The sequence below is a fragment of the Rhinolophus sinicus genome, chromosome 3 (assembly GCF_057876585.1).
Source record: "Rhinolophus sinicus isolate RSI-liver-muscle chromosome 3, RSI-T2T, whole genome shotgun sequence".
Taxonomy (NCBI): Eukaryota; Metazoa; Chordata; class Mammalia; order Chiroptera; family Rhinolophidae; genus Rhinolophus; species Rhinolophus sinicus.
In genome coordinates this window covers 190,598,400-190,611,774 of record NC_142503.1, presented here as the reverse complement: position 1 = coordinate 190,611,774, position 13,375 = coordinate 190,598,400, and the positions used below count along the sequence as shown (strand labels likewise).

Here is a 13,375-nt window from a genome sequence, read left to right as displayed (position 1 = left end):
CTTTTTAAATTTCTTTCAGCTCAAATGTATGTGTTTTGTTAGATCTTTCTCTTGAGGCCCCAGATTGTCTCTAATTATTTGCAGTAAATCACCACATGACACTCACCATATTCATACCAAACTCATTAATAAAACACCTTTGTTTCCCATTCTGCTTTATTCTAAAAAAAAAAAAATCTCTCATAAAAACACAGGCACATGTGCACACACATGTAGGTTTGCACCCATATGCACAAACATACATACACAACAGCTGTCTCTGCCATAGGTTTGCTCCCAGGTATAGAGGCCAGAGACTTTGGGGGCCTCCTTCAGGCCCTACGCCTCACCAACTACCACCCCTCCTCTCCTTCCTTGGTGGCCTGTCCTGGCCGATTCTGAGTCATGCACATTTCTTAGTTCTGTCACTTGGTTCTGAAGTCCCTGGACCATTCTTTCCACCTTATTCCTAGCCTGTCTCCATTCTGGTCTTACACCCCCGGCTCCCAACACCCCATGATCTTCCTAAAGCTCCATGTGATCATGTAACTCTGCAGAAACCAGAGGTTCCTCCCTGACTGACAGTGAATGATTTGTAGATTGCCCTCCACGGGCAGGCACTGAGGAGACACAGAAGTCAGGGTTTCTGCCCTTGGTAATTTCTGTGTGGGACTGGGCTGTGCTGGGGCAGGAAGAGTGTCACATTAACATATAGTTAGGAACTTTAGGAGCACAGAAGAGGGAGAACCAAAGCTGGGGTGGAAGAGGGAGATGGAGCAACTTTGAGAAGGAGCCGCCATGTCAAATGCTCAGATGTGGCCCCCGCCTATGCCTGCCTTCCAGCCGGATTCTCCCCGTTCCTGCCCGAGTGTCCTAGGCTGGGTTTATACTGACCCCTCCCTGTCCCCAAGTCAAAGCACACACTGTACCTCTCTGTCTTTGCTCACACCCCCTCTTCCTGGACTGCCATTTCCCAACCATAGCTGTGTGTTTTTGTTTTCTTCTTCTCATTAATCAAGGCCCTGCTCAAGTACCATTCTTTCAGGATACCTGAATCCTGTGACCACTTTGCCACAGTGCTTTCTGTTTCCCATTCTTGGGGCACTTGTGAGTTTGGGCCTTGTATTTGAGCTGTTCGTGTACCTACCTCCTTCCTTGTACTAGAAGAAAAACTACTTGAGATCAAGGACTGTTTTAGTCAACTGTGGGTTGTCCTGGCCTCTGGCACAGCGCATCCTATCTGGTGGGGACTCCGTAAGAAGGGTTTGGTGGAGGATTGGGTTGTAAGCATCCGAGGGAAGCAGATTTTGTAGAATTCAGTATGCGTAGACACAAACTCATAGCTGTAACACTGGCCATTCTCAGATGTCTGCATTTGTTCCTCTTTCCAAACCAGTGCTTAGAAAGAGCCATGAAGTTTGCCTTTGAGGAATTCCACCTCTGGTACCAGTTTGCTCTGTCACTCATGGCTGCTGGAAAAGTAAGTCCCCCTTCGTGATGTGCAATTCTCTGTGTCACTAGTCAGTCTTTGAATCCCAAGAGGTGATAGAATACCTAGTTGAAGTCTACAACTATTTGACACTGTCTTGTATTCATTTATAAATGAACAATGAAATTTAATTATTTGAGGACTAACATGACACATCCTTAGGCAGAAAAATTCTGAAATATTTGCCTTTTTGTAGCCATTGTAACTTCATTGTGTGAAGGTGTGGCTTAAACTAAGGCTAGTTCTTTACACTGATCTTTTTACTTATTTGAGAGTATAAACTTATTCCTTGAGAAAGAAATTGTTTCATTATCTTTAGCAATGTATTACATTAGGCAGTGTATGATGTTAGCTGCAAGTGTGGGTTGTGGAATCCAAGTGCTGGAGTTGAGACTTAGGCTGTCTGACCCAGAGTGGGTCACTCAGTATCTCAGTTTCCTCCTCAGTAAAATGGAGTAGTAATAGCACCTACTTCATAGAATTGGTATCAGATAAATGGGTAATACCCATAAGGTGTGGGACACACTCAATAAAGTTTGTAGCCACTGTTATTCTCCTTAATTTGGGCCATTTAATGAATCTACTATTTAGTGAATGGTTAAGTTTGTGATATAATATTATCTGGGCTAAGTGGAGACAAATTTACTATGGTATGCTAAAAATTGTAGAGTATATTTTTTATAATAACATGAGCCTCCACTGTCTTTAATGTTTTCTAATTTTTTTCTAATGTTAAGTGGCTACTTAAGTAGGGAAGAAAACTAGGGTGATTCCAGGGAAGCATTTCCGCTTATTTTAACCACAGTTTACTCCCCTGTCACTCAGGAGCCCCAACCTCTGGTTTATCGCCGTCCCCAGGCTCCTGTGTGGTTGGGCTCAAAGTTGGAAAACCTCATTAAGAAGGCATCTTACCAAGAATCCCTCTGGGAAGGCTTTAGTGTTTGGTTCTGTCAAACAGTTTGAGTTTCACAGAAATAATCTCCTTTTGCCAAGTCTGCCCGCGCTGTGAAGGTGCTGAGAGAATGTATCCGTCTGAAGCCCGACGATGCCACCATCCCACTCCTCGCGGCGAAGCTGTGCATGGGCTCCCTGCACTGGGTGAGTGGGGCTGGGCCTCTGCTCGTGGGCAGGCCTACCAGCCTTTGTCATTTCAAGGCACTGAGAGAAACGAGTAGTGATTCACAAGCCACACAAACACAGGGCTGTTCAGAGCCCCAGACCCCTGGCCTGGGCCACTGGCCTCCTGGGGCCTCGCCGACCCACCCCCAGGACAGAGGGAACCAGTATGTTCCGGGAGAATCCAGGTTTTTCTTTTTCGTAGGAATGTGCTTCAAAAGTAGAAATGGTAGGATAGAAGTGGAATTCATACTCATATATATCTTGCTGTAAGAAGGTAGTATTGGACTGAAAAGGTGGTATATGCCACTAAAGGATTCATTCTCAGCAGAGCCTGTTTCTGTGTAAAGCAGAGTCTCCATCTATTTCAGCTCATGTGTAAACCCAACGTTCTTCATTCCTCTTCTTTCACATACGCTTTCCTCTTCAGATATTCTTGTTCACATTTAAATTTGGGAATAGCCTAATTTGTTACGCTTTTAGTACCTCGAAAATATACCATTTGAGTAGAAAATAGGAAACTCAGACTAGTTGCTGAGATTGGTGGCATAGATAATTCCCACGTAATGATGGAGTTTTAATTTCCTTTCTGTAACTTCGTATCAAGATTGGCAATAAGAAGAACTTGCTCAAAAGACTAAGGTGCCTTGCTAAGGTTTTTTTATGGTCCTTGCTGCCTTCCCCCCACCCCCATTTATTCTCACCCAGCAGGACAAAAGTAAGCCTTGTGCAGAAAGTGTTCTACTTTTGTTAGCTTTTACATGGTAAAATGTGGAAGGAAAAAGACATTTTGAAAGAGCAGGCTGTCGCCTGAAACACAGCTATGAAGGCATTATGTGGTCCGTGCAGGTTTTGACAATTTGGTGCCACAAGCAAGGGAACAATGCCGGCAGGCCCAGGGAGTGGGCGAGGAGTGGACCAAACCCTTCAGTTTTGAAAATGCCAGCTTCCAGCTGTGACTATGCTGTATTGCCTCCATTATGGCCTGTTCATTACTGCAACACATGTTTCTCTAACGCCTAAAATAAATCCGACCTTTTTTTTTAAAGATGAGAGTAACAAATCTTTTCTGTATGTATTTTTTACATTTTTATTATCAAGCTTCCAAACACTACAGAAGTAAAGAGTATAATGCCCTCCCATGTACTGTCACTCAGCTTCAATAACAGCAACATTTGCTATATTTTGAAGGAACAAATTTTATTATTTTTGCCTCTGATGAATTGTGCAAAAGGTCTCGTTGTGGGTGTAGTTTACAGGTGCACATTTTCTCACTGGAATCTGCTGAGGCGAGGTCCATGTGCTGTGCGCTGTAAAATAAATAGATGGCGTTTTGACATTTTTAACAGTTTGTGGGAAGGAAAATCCAAGCCTAAATGGATTCATTATATCATTTAAAAAAATTTTAAAAAAAGACAGACCCAAACACAAAACATTTCAAGAAATTTATTATTTACATATATGTATATATGTATATATATGTATATATATGTGTGTGTGTGTGTGTGTGTGTATATATATATATATATATATATATATAATTCAATTTCTGAGTACTTAGCACAACCTATTTACAGAACCAATCAGTAAAATGTAAATAAATATGAAAAGGATAAGAGCCCCACCAAGAATGAAAGTGACTTTGGAAAAGAAGGCAAAATGCAATAAGGAAAACTTTAAAGGGAAAATGGAAGGTGGGATCCTGAGGACTGTGAGAGAGGCTCAAATAAAGCAAACAGAATCACGGGAGTGGAATTGGAAGATCTGGGAGTTATTTTCACAGTGACTCATCAGAAATCTGTTTTTGGCAGCAGATGCTGATGGGAACTTATGTTAGAAATTCTGCAGGTTGTTGTTTTTCATTTGTCTGATTTTTCAGTTGGAAGAGGCTGAGAAGTTTGCTAAAACAGTCGTTGATGCAGGAGAGAAAACGTCCGAGTTCAAGGCCAAAGGCTACTTAGCTCTGGGGCTGGCATACAGTCTGCAGGCCACTGACGGTGAGAGAAGCTCCACCCTGCGGGACCTGCTGAGCTGCAGGGCTGACTACCTGTCTGTGCTGCAGGATTCCCACCTCCCTTTGTCTTTGGAGGGCGTATGAGCTGGGTCACTCTGGTGTGCCATCCTGTGGGGCCCCGCTGCTGCTGCCCTCTTTGCTTGGACTGTTGGGAGAATGGGAGGGAAGGGACCAAGGCCTTGTGCCAGGGCTCCTAAGACCTTTTCCAGGTGCATTGGGCTGGTGGTGCGCAGGGGACCAGCTGGCAGGTGCAGGGCATGTGCCATGAAGGGCAGATGAGCATGGGGCCTTGATTGATGATTCACCCAACCCAGCCTGTGCCCACCTCTGTCCCAGCAAGGGCTGGGCTGGCTGCCAGGGAAGGGTCGCTGGGTCTTAGGCACAGGAAGGCAGGACACTTCAAGGCCAGCCATTCCAAGAGCTTCCTCTGATTGGTCAGGACCTGCCTCTCCCTTTCTCCATTTTCACATTTTAATTCGCAGATAAGTACATGTGAGGTGCAGCAGCTCACTAAATACCCATCCTCTGCAATTCTGTGTTTTGGATGTGCTTAGAGTTTTGGTGGCTAGGCTTCTGGCTAAACAATGTTTTGTATAACTTAGTGAAGTTTTCAGTTATATGTTTGCAGAAAGTATAAATAGATAAATTGTTTTTCTGAACTCTACTATTTTTCCTTTACATTTGTATTGTTAAATATAACAAGAATATTTTAAAAATTCAAAAATATATAATTTAATGAGTTAGTATAAGGCAAATATCATTGTAATTGCTACCCTGCTTAGGAGATGAGACCTTGCCAGCCCCCAGGGTGCCCTTCCCATGCCCCTTCCCGCTCACGGGACCCCTTAAGAGAAAATACTAGCCTGACTTTAATAATATGCACTTTCTTTATAGTTTTATTTTTAACAAATTACCCTAAATCTTTCTTTCCACTGCCTGAAAATTTCAAAGACCCTGGAGAAGTTTTACATATCAACTGATTTTTTAATAATGGATTTTTTGCAAGTTTTTCATATACACATGATATATTGGCAATACCCAGCACATTGTTTTAACTATAGGAGACTTTCGGGGAAGTGTAAATTTAATGCCATATAGTTATCCATATAGATTCCTAGTTTGGACTCTATCCCTAGTTAGCCCGGTAACTTTGGGAGAGTTGCTGGACCCTGGTGGGCCTCATCTTGCATTCGTGATTTAGTTGGGTCACCTCTGCGGTTCGCCCTAGCTCGGTCACTTTTCTGTCGGCCGTGGGTTACAGCCACATCCTGGCTCCCTGGGGCACCCGCCCACCATTCTTAGTGTGCCTGCCATGTTGGATTTGTTAGATAAGGCCCTCCTCCATCCAGTCCCAGCCTTAAACAGGTTCCTCCAGGACCTTTTATCTTGCCACAATAAAAAGTACCTTTTGAATTCCTACGGCAGACTCCAAGGGATCCATTTCTCACACGCTCTATACAGGGGGGCGTGTTGACTCACAGCAAGGTGGCCTCACACTTTTGAGCTGATTTTGCAGTTTCAGTGTGGGGTTTGCCTGTTTTATCCCTTGTACTCATATCAAGGTACCAAAGGTCCTGGCCATTGCACAGTGTGAATTAAACTGTCCTTTCATGGCTTGAAGGTTGGCCTAGGATCCTAGCCTCTCAGTGCCAGTAGGACCTTGAGGGCAGTCCAGTTAACACCATTGGTGACCAGTTCTCTTCTTTGCCATTCTGGTCGAGTCCATCCCATCATCACCCAAAGTTACATGCCTACACTTGAGAAAACAGATGTGCTCTTCTCTGGAGTTCCCAGCTGGTCTTTGATGACGGCCCCCTATGCCTTGGGCCACCAAGAGTGACCATCCAACTCACACTCTCCCCTGGCATCATTTCCCAGTTATGCCCAGCAAGTGCAAGGGTCTTGGGGTGGCATGGGCTGCGTTTCCTATCTTCAGCAGCGCCTGGGGCAGGACTGGGCATGTGTTGCTTTGAATCCAATGGAATGTATGGTTTGGGTGATGAGTTTTGCATTTGTCAGACACTCCCCGATCTCCTGTGCCACTGACTAATTGAACCCTTTTCCCCAGCTTCTTTGCGAGGGATGCAGGAGGTCCTGCAGAGAAAGGCACTTCTTGCATTTCAGAGGTGAGTGGGAGTTCATCTTTTCACTCGGCTGTACATAATGACACCAAAGTATGATAAGTATAAAAAGAAGAGATATTTATAAAGATTATGTAAACAGTGTTTTACCCTTGGGAGTCTTTCATCTTGAGCACTGAGCATACAGTATCAAAACTTGCTGCATCATTTGTTGCCATGTAAATCTGCATTCTTAATCTGTTCATCCATTTGAGCACATTTTATTCATTCCTAATAAAGCAAGTTCAGCTCTAAGAAGACAGATACTGTGTATGTCTAGGGAGATGATTCCTTTTATTAAAGACATTTGTCATCATCCAGAAAAGGGATCATTCATTGCTTGCTTTTTGAAAAAAAAATTGTCAAGGTTCCGATTTTTATGTTCAGAAATGAAAAAGCCAGATTTTAGGACAGTCTCTGACATACTATGTGAAGACAGTCAGGCCAGCACGCCCCAGGCCCCCCGGCCCGTCATGCTTCATAATGCCTTGTGCTTGTCTCCATCACTGTACCTTTTGTGAAATTTGGAGAATGCTTTAAAATTAGGAAACTCTTGAGTGTCATAGTGTTCTTTCAATCCCTGACTTGACCCCGTCCTCAGTCCCACACCAGTAAGGCAGACAGGACAAGTAGTATGTTTACCTCAGATGAGAGACTGAGATGCAGGGGTGAAGAGAATTACCAGAGTCACAGAGCTGTTAAGGTCAAGATGGAAAAGGTCTCCTGTCTCTAACCCAGCTTTTCTGGTACCTACTATACTGCCCTAATTTTATTTTTATTGCAGGTATACTAAATCACTAAAATGAATTGTTGCTTGAAAATATAGCCCCATGATATCAAATCTATAATTGCTATGGATCCTTTCACTTTAAATATATCTGAGTTACATTTATTTTTTGGACTTGTATTAGAAACTTACTTATACCAAAATGTCATGAGGGACTCTTAATACCCAATAACCTTTGTTAGATTTCTTTCCTTAGAACTGGGTGGCCTACAGATATGTAGCAGTGTGTGTATTCCTTTCTTCATGAAATCATTATACCTTGGTTTTGGTTAGTCTGAAACTCTTTCATCTTATTTCTTTCTGTTTCCTAGCAGGCTCACGATAGTATTCTTTACCTTACCAGTCTCAGACTTGTTAATGACAAAAAGTACCAATTGACAGCTGCAAACAGATCTCCTATCTCTGTGCTAAGTAAGCTTTTGTTGACAGCATTTCCATTTCAAGTGATTTGGAATTTTAAGTTCTCCAGTCCTAGTCTGTCACACACACACACACACACACACACACACACACACACACACACACACACACACACAGAGATGCCTAAGAAAGTGGTCATTGCATCTGTTTCCCTTTTCTTAAATCAGCACATCTTACTGGCTCTCCAAACACAGCCCTGGTGGTGGTCTGCCTTGACCCGCCAGAATTCGTGACTTCATGTTGTGTAACAGCTGGTTCATCGGCCTGAGTTCCTTTTTTGGTTCCTTTACTTAGGTTTTAATTCAAAGAGATTTTTAAAATATTAGTTCACGTGGGAATAAAAAGGAATAAAATCCTACTAACCTATGTGATTTATTGGGGAAGGCTAACCAAACTTAGTATTTGTGTGAAATAAAGAATATTTGTCAAAGAAGCAAAATTGTTTTATTTCACGAACACCTTGACTAGCACCATTCTAGTGCACTGTAGACTTCATCGATAAAGGGAAAGATTTTGAGTAAATAAGAATGATTTGTATGGCTTCTTAAATGTGTTATTTCTTTTAAAAACCACCTGGATGAGAAGTACTTTTTTTACTATTTATTTTAAATCTTCTCCCCACAATTCTATTCATACTATTGTTTGGCATTTTTTTGTTTGTTTGTTTGTTTGTTTAAAAAGAAAACAGTATAACTCAAAAAGGGGTGGGGTTGCAGATATATTAGTCCTTAATTATGCCTAGAGTCAGAATTTGGACAGATTTGCTCTCCGGTGGATTCCAAAAGGTGATTTTTTTTTAAGGCATCCCAGTTGCATGACTGCATCTTAACATTGAGACCCTTGGCTGTACGTTCATTCGTAAGCTCAGCCCAAACAGCGAAACCAATTCATGCGCCCCATACAAAAGTATAGGGAAGGAAAACATAGTGTTGTTTGCAAAGCTTTCTGCAGATGCTGAATTGATCTGAGTGTTTGCCTCTGTGGGCTGTCACATCCCACAGAGGGAAGCAAGCCCGGAAACAGCTGAGAGCATGTTTCAGTGACTTGACCCCCACCTGCAGGAATCTGGGCTGCTCCATGAGGAAGAGGTGGCATGGTGGCATTCGCGTTTGTCACTCACTGTGATACACAGTCTGTCTTATTGTCCTCTCTCCCTCCTAGCTTGAGCTTAAGTTTGAATGTGGTATGATTTGTGTGTGTAGAGTGACCAACCATCCCAGTTTGTCGGGGACTGAGCTGTTTCCCAGAACATGGAACTTTCAGGGCTAAACCCAGGAAATTCCTGGGCAAACCAGGACAAGTTGGTCATCCTATGTGTGTAATTAATGGGATATTCCTAAGTAATAGATTTAACCATGTTTGTGCATTTTTTTCTTAATAATACACTAGTCACATGTCCACTGTAATTAGGATGAAAAGGGACTTCGAGGAGAACTGGCTAAACAAGAGAGCAGGGTGATGTGGTAGAGAGACCAGGCCTCAGAATTTCATTTCTAGCTCTGTCTTTTGCTGGATGTTCTTGGACAAGATGCTCCATAAATTGTAGTTATTGTTGCTACAAAGTATGTGTCTGACGGACCAGAGTCAAAATTGATCAGCCTTCTTTCTATTCTTGGTTCAGCTCTAGAGGATGTTAGAACTAGTCTAGGAGACCAGTGTCCTGGGTTCCAGCCAGGTGGTGTGAGAGGCCCATCCTGTGCTCTCCAATGGCAGCCTGGCGTGCCTCTCAGGGCACTGTGCCCACTGTACTGCAAGGATCACCATGGATCTCCCCCTCTGGGGGGCAAGGGATGCTCCTCTAGGAAGGGCACTTGGATGATTCATCTCCAGGCTCTCCAGAGTCTAGCAGAGGCCTGGCATCACAGTAGGTGCTGAGTAATGTGGGTGGGTGGGTGGATGGATGGATGGATTGATGGATGGATAGATGGATAGATAAGGGGATGGATGGATGATGGATGGATGGATGGATGGATGGATGGATGGATGGATGGATAGATGGATGGATGGATGGATGATGGATGGTTGGATGGATGGATGGATGGGCGGCCTGGTGAGCCAGCAGTCTAATAATTCTTTCCTTATGGATAAGAGTTGAATTAATGGATGTAGCAGTATTTTGACAACGGATGCACTTTGTGAGTATCACTGTGGTGACATTTTTAAGTCTCTAGGTTTCTCTTAGCAGCCCCACCAGGTGCCCACCGTATGGGGATAGGGTTTATGGGGCTGCTTTATACTCATGTGCAGAGTTCAGCAGGCTTACAGTTTTCAAGAACACTTACATCTTTCCTCTCACCTGTTTTGCTTGATGATATCTGTCGAGCAGGTTGGCTGTGGGCAACATCAGAGTGCTTTTGTCACAGAAAACGTAGCTGCTGAAGTTGTTCTGCACAACTAGAGCTCATGAGATCGATACCAGGCACTTTCTCTTGTTTTCTTGGGCATTCCCTTTATTTTCTTTCTTTTTTCATAGGCTAATGTAGTGAGTCGGACACATTAGCCCAATTATCAAAATAAGACTTTTAAAAATATATATGTTTAAGTTGTGCCTCGTAAGAAATTTGGCAATAGGCTATCCGTTATCAGCCAAATGGCCATTTCTTCAGATGTTGCCCTAATACACCCCAGAAATGCCAAGATTCCTAGCACTTCTGGTTTGTTTTATTTCACAGTGCTGTGGCTAACAGTTAATAACCATTTGATAAGGCCCTGGTGGGACCTGTGGTCAGAACTATCCTTGTACTGTTGCTCTGCATTCACCAGACCATTGCCAGCGTTTCACTTGGTTGGTCTTGGGTGGAGGCAACCATGATCTGCTCTAACTTCATTTGTAGAAAAATCTAAACTGGGCTGAGAAAATGATAGCTCTGAGGAATTCTTTCTGGGGGTTGCAGAAACCTGAATTTTATTAATTATGGAAGAAGATGAGATAAAGAATGCTAAATAATTCAAAGTCTTTTCATAATTAATTTGTATTCAATTTCCCTGAATAATTGGGAGAGACGGAAACTATGACATTCCAATCTCACTTCTTATGAACACCAAAGAAGAAAATTCTTTGATGTACGAATTAATGGAAAACCAATACTTAATGAAATAATAAAAACTGGAGCGTACTAGTAGAAACAAGACATTTAAAAGGGCAATGCAGACATGGCCTCTTACACTAAGAGAGAAGGTCCTAAGGCTGTGTCTTAAGGCAGGTTACTTAAGGCTGGTTACTTGAGGTGGGAGTTTAGGTGCTTTGCTCTTAAGATTAAGAAAAAGACGGAGACCCTCCCACCCCCCCACCCAATCCCATACATGAGCTGCCACATGTGCCCAAAGTCCTAGATTGTTGGACTTACATCTTCTGGGTGGCAAACAGCTGGAAGACTCCTTAGTCTTTTCTCCCCCACAGCAGACGGACAATTCCATTAAAAGGTCATATTACTGCAGGAAGCCACTCTTGGCAAGTTTGCCACCATTCAACCCATAATGATTTGCCTTTCTTTTTTATCCTGAATTTGTTTTCTGCTGGTAGAAGATCCTCTTTTAATCACAGAATGTTGACAGAACAGCAGAAGTTTTGTTTACTATCTGGGTCCCACCGTTTGTAATTAGTCTGCTCCACGGTGCCCTTTAAAGAAAGTAAAAGTTTGTTTTTCTCTTCCCTCCAGGCTGTTAAACACAGAATCATGTCTCTTGTGTAGTCACAGTTTGAGTTGCTCATGGTGAAACACAATTGACTTCCACATAAAAGCAAGAATGACATGCGCAATCAATTAAGAGGCCAGTACAGCTTCTTCCCCTCCGGTGTCAAAGGCCAGTTAATAAAAGTAAACCTCGTGTTTGGCCACAGAGTCTTACAAGTAAGAGTTACATGGACTAAATTAGTAAGCTGCGTGGCACTTAGCAGAAGCTTCAAAAGACTGTCTACCCGTCTTTTCACCCTAGTGTTCATCAAAACCCAAAACCTCACTTTACAAGCAAAGCCAGGGCTTGGTTTTCATCTGGTTTCTCTGAAATCCAGAAGTGTAGACAAAGTAGCATAAAGGCCACGCCAAAACAACGTAAGCAGCCTCACTTTGCCACGTGCCCTCGTGGACTCACCGTCCATGCGTGACACGCGGCCTCTCCTACCCAGGCTGCAGGGAGATCGGGGCTCAGGGCCTGTGGGGTCTTCACCTCGGGCTCCTCCTCAAAGCTGAGGGTCACTGGCTGCCACTTGAGCGTCTGGACAAAACACAGAAACAGGCTGCCCCTGTGTCATAGCTACATACTACAGTGAAGAGGAAAATGTGTTACATTTGTTAGTGAACAAAGGAGATGAATCTCAATGAAACATTAAGTAGTCAAATACGTGACCTTGGTATAAAAAGGCAAATGTGAATACTCTCCCATGTACTAATAGCCATAAATACTTTTTCAGGGCCCACAGCCTGTCACCTACAGATCACCAAGCAGCTTTCTACCTGGCTCTCCAGCTTGCCATCTCCAGACAGGTCAGTTTCTCTAACGTTTCCTAAACTGTCTCGATCCAGTTCCGTCGGCGCCTTGGTTTGAGCTAATAGCTGGTCTTCCCTTCACTGAGGCTGACCTGGAAGCTAGAGGCTCTTCCCAGAGGACGCTGACCCGTCACAGTGAGGACCCTGGTGTTTGGTCAGTTTGAGCATAAGCTGTGAAGACACCAGCGTGCCAGGCTCTGCTTTTGGAGGTTCATTCCACAGATCTGGAGGGTCCAACCTGCGGTCGATGGCAATGGATGCAGCACATGGCATGTACCCTGACGCCAGGAGTCATCAAAGAGCCATGTCCCTTGCTAGCAGAGCCCAGCGCTGAGCTCTCAGCATGGTGGGGATTGAGTCACTGGCTGAGACTTGATCGCCATAAGGGTATTGGTGATTGACAGCAAGATGCCAGCAGGCATAGACAAAAGATACCAATTTCTTTAAAATACGTAGAAGATATAAATAGTTACACATGGTGGCTCCTCGAAATAGGAGACTCAACAGTATTCTTGCTGGAAGGGCAAGCTTTGCTGGCCTTCATCTTCCCAACGGTAGTTTCCAGAAGCTGCCTTTGCCATTCTCATCCCCTCCCAGCTGTTCTGGAGACTCTGGCCACACGCCTGCCTGCCTGCCCACCAGGTGCAAGACACTAGTGGTAACCCCAGCACATTCCTGAGTGCTGACTGGAGGGTGAATCAAAGGCCAGTTCTCCAGACATGCCATTCCCCTGGCAGGCCTGGGCTATAGGCATGCATCTCACTTCCCTGAGGCCTGGGAATCATGTTGAGACGTGGGTCCCATTGACAACCTGTGGACTTAGGAAACCAGGATACCGCCTCTGTAAAGGTCCTCTCACCTGGCATGGTGTGGGCCCTAGCTGGACTGAGCAAGAGCTGCTGCTGCAACAGCTGTAGGCTGGTGACCGGCCATCTGGCCTCTCCTCCAGCAGGACCTCATCTC

The 13,375-nt window shown here is 44.0% G+C and overlaps 1 protein-coding gene across 11 annotated transcripts in view; it reads left to right on the top strand.

Annotated features, from left to right (window-relative positions):
• The window catches only part of TTC7B (tetratricopeptide repeat domain 7B), a 239,125-nt gene that overhangs the window by 131,128 nt on the left and 94,622 nt on the right, over nucleotides 1-13,375 (top strand). For all 11 annotated transcript variants that reach the window (XM_074327043.2, XM_074327049.2, XM_074327048.2 and 8 more), the window contains 5 exons: nucleotides 1,376-1,459; nucleotides 2,462-2,566; nucleotides 4,464-4,581; nucleotides 6,667-6,724; nucleotides 12,337-12,409. In XM_074327043.2, the coding sequence (XP_074183144.2) occupies nucleotides 1,376-1,459; nucleotides 2,462-2,566; nucleotides 4,464-4,581; nucleotides 6,667-6,724; nucleotides 12,337-12,409 (438 nt within the window). The remainder of the gene's footprint in view (nucleotides 1-1,375; nucleotides 1,460-2,461; nucleotides 2,567-4,463; nucleotides 4,582-6,666; nucleotides 6,725-12,336; nucleotides 12,410-13,375) is intronic.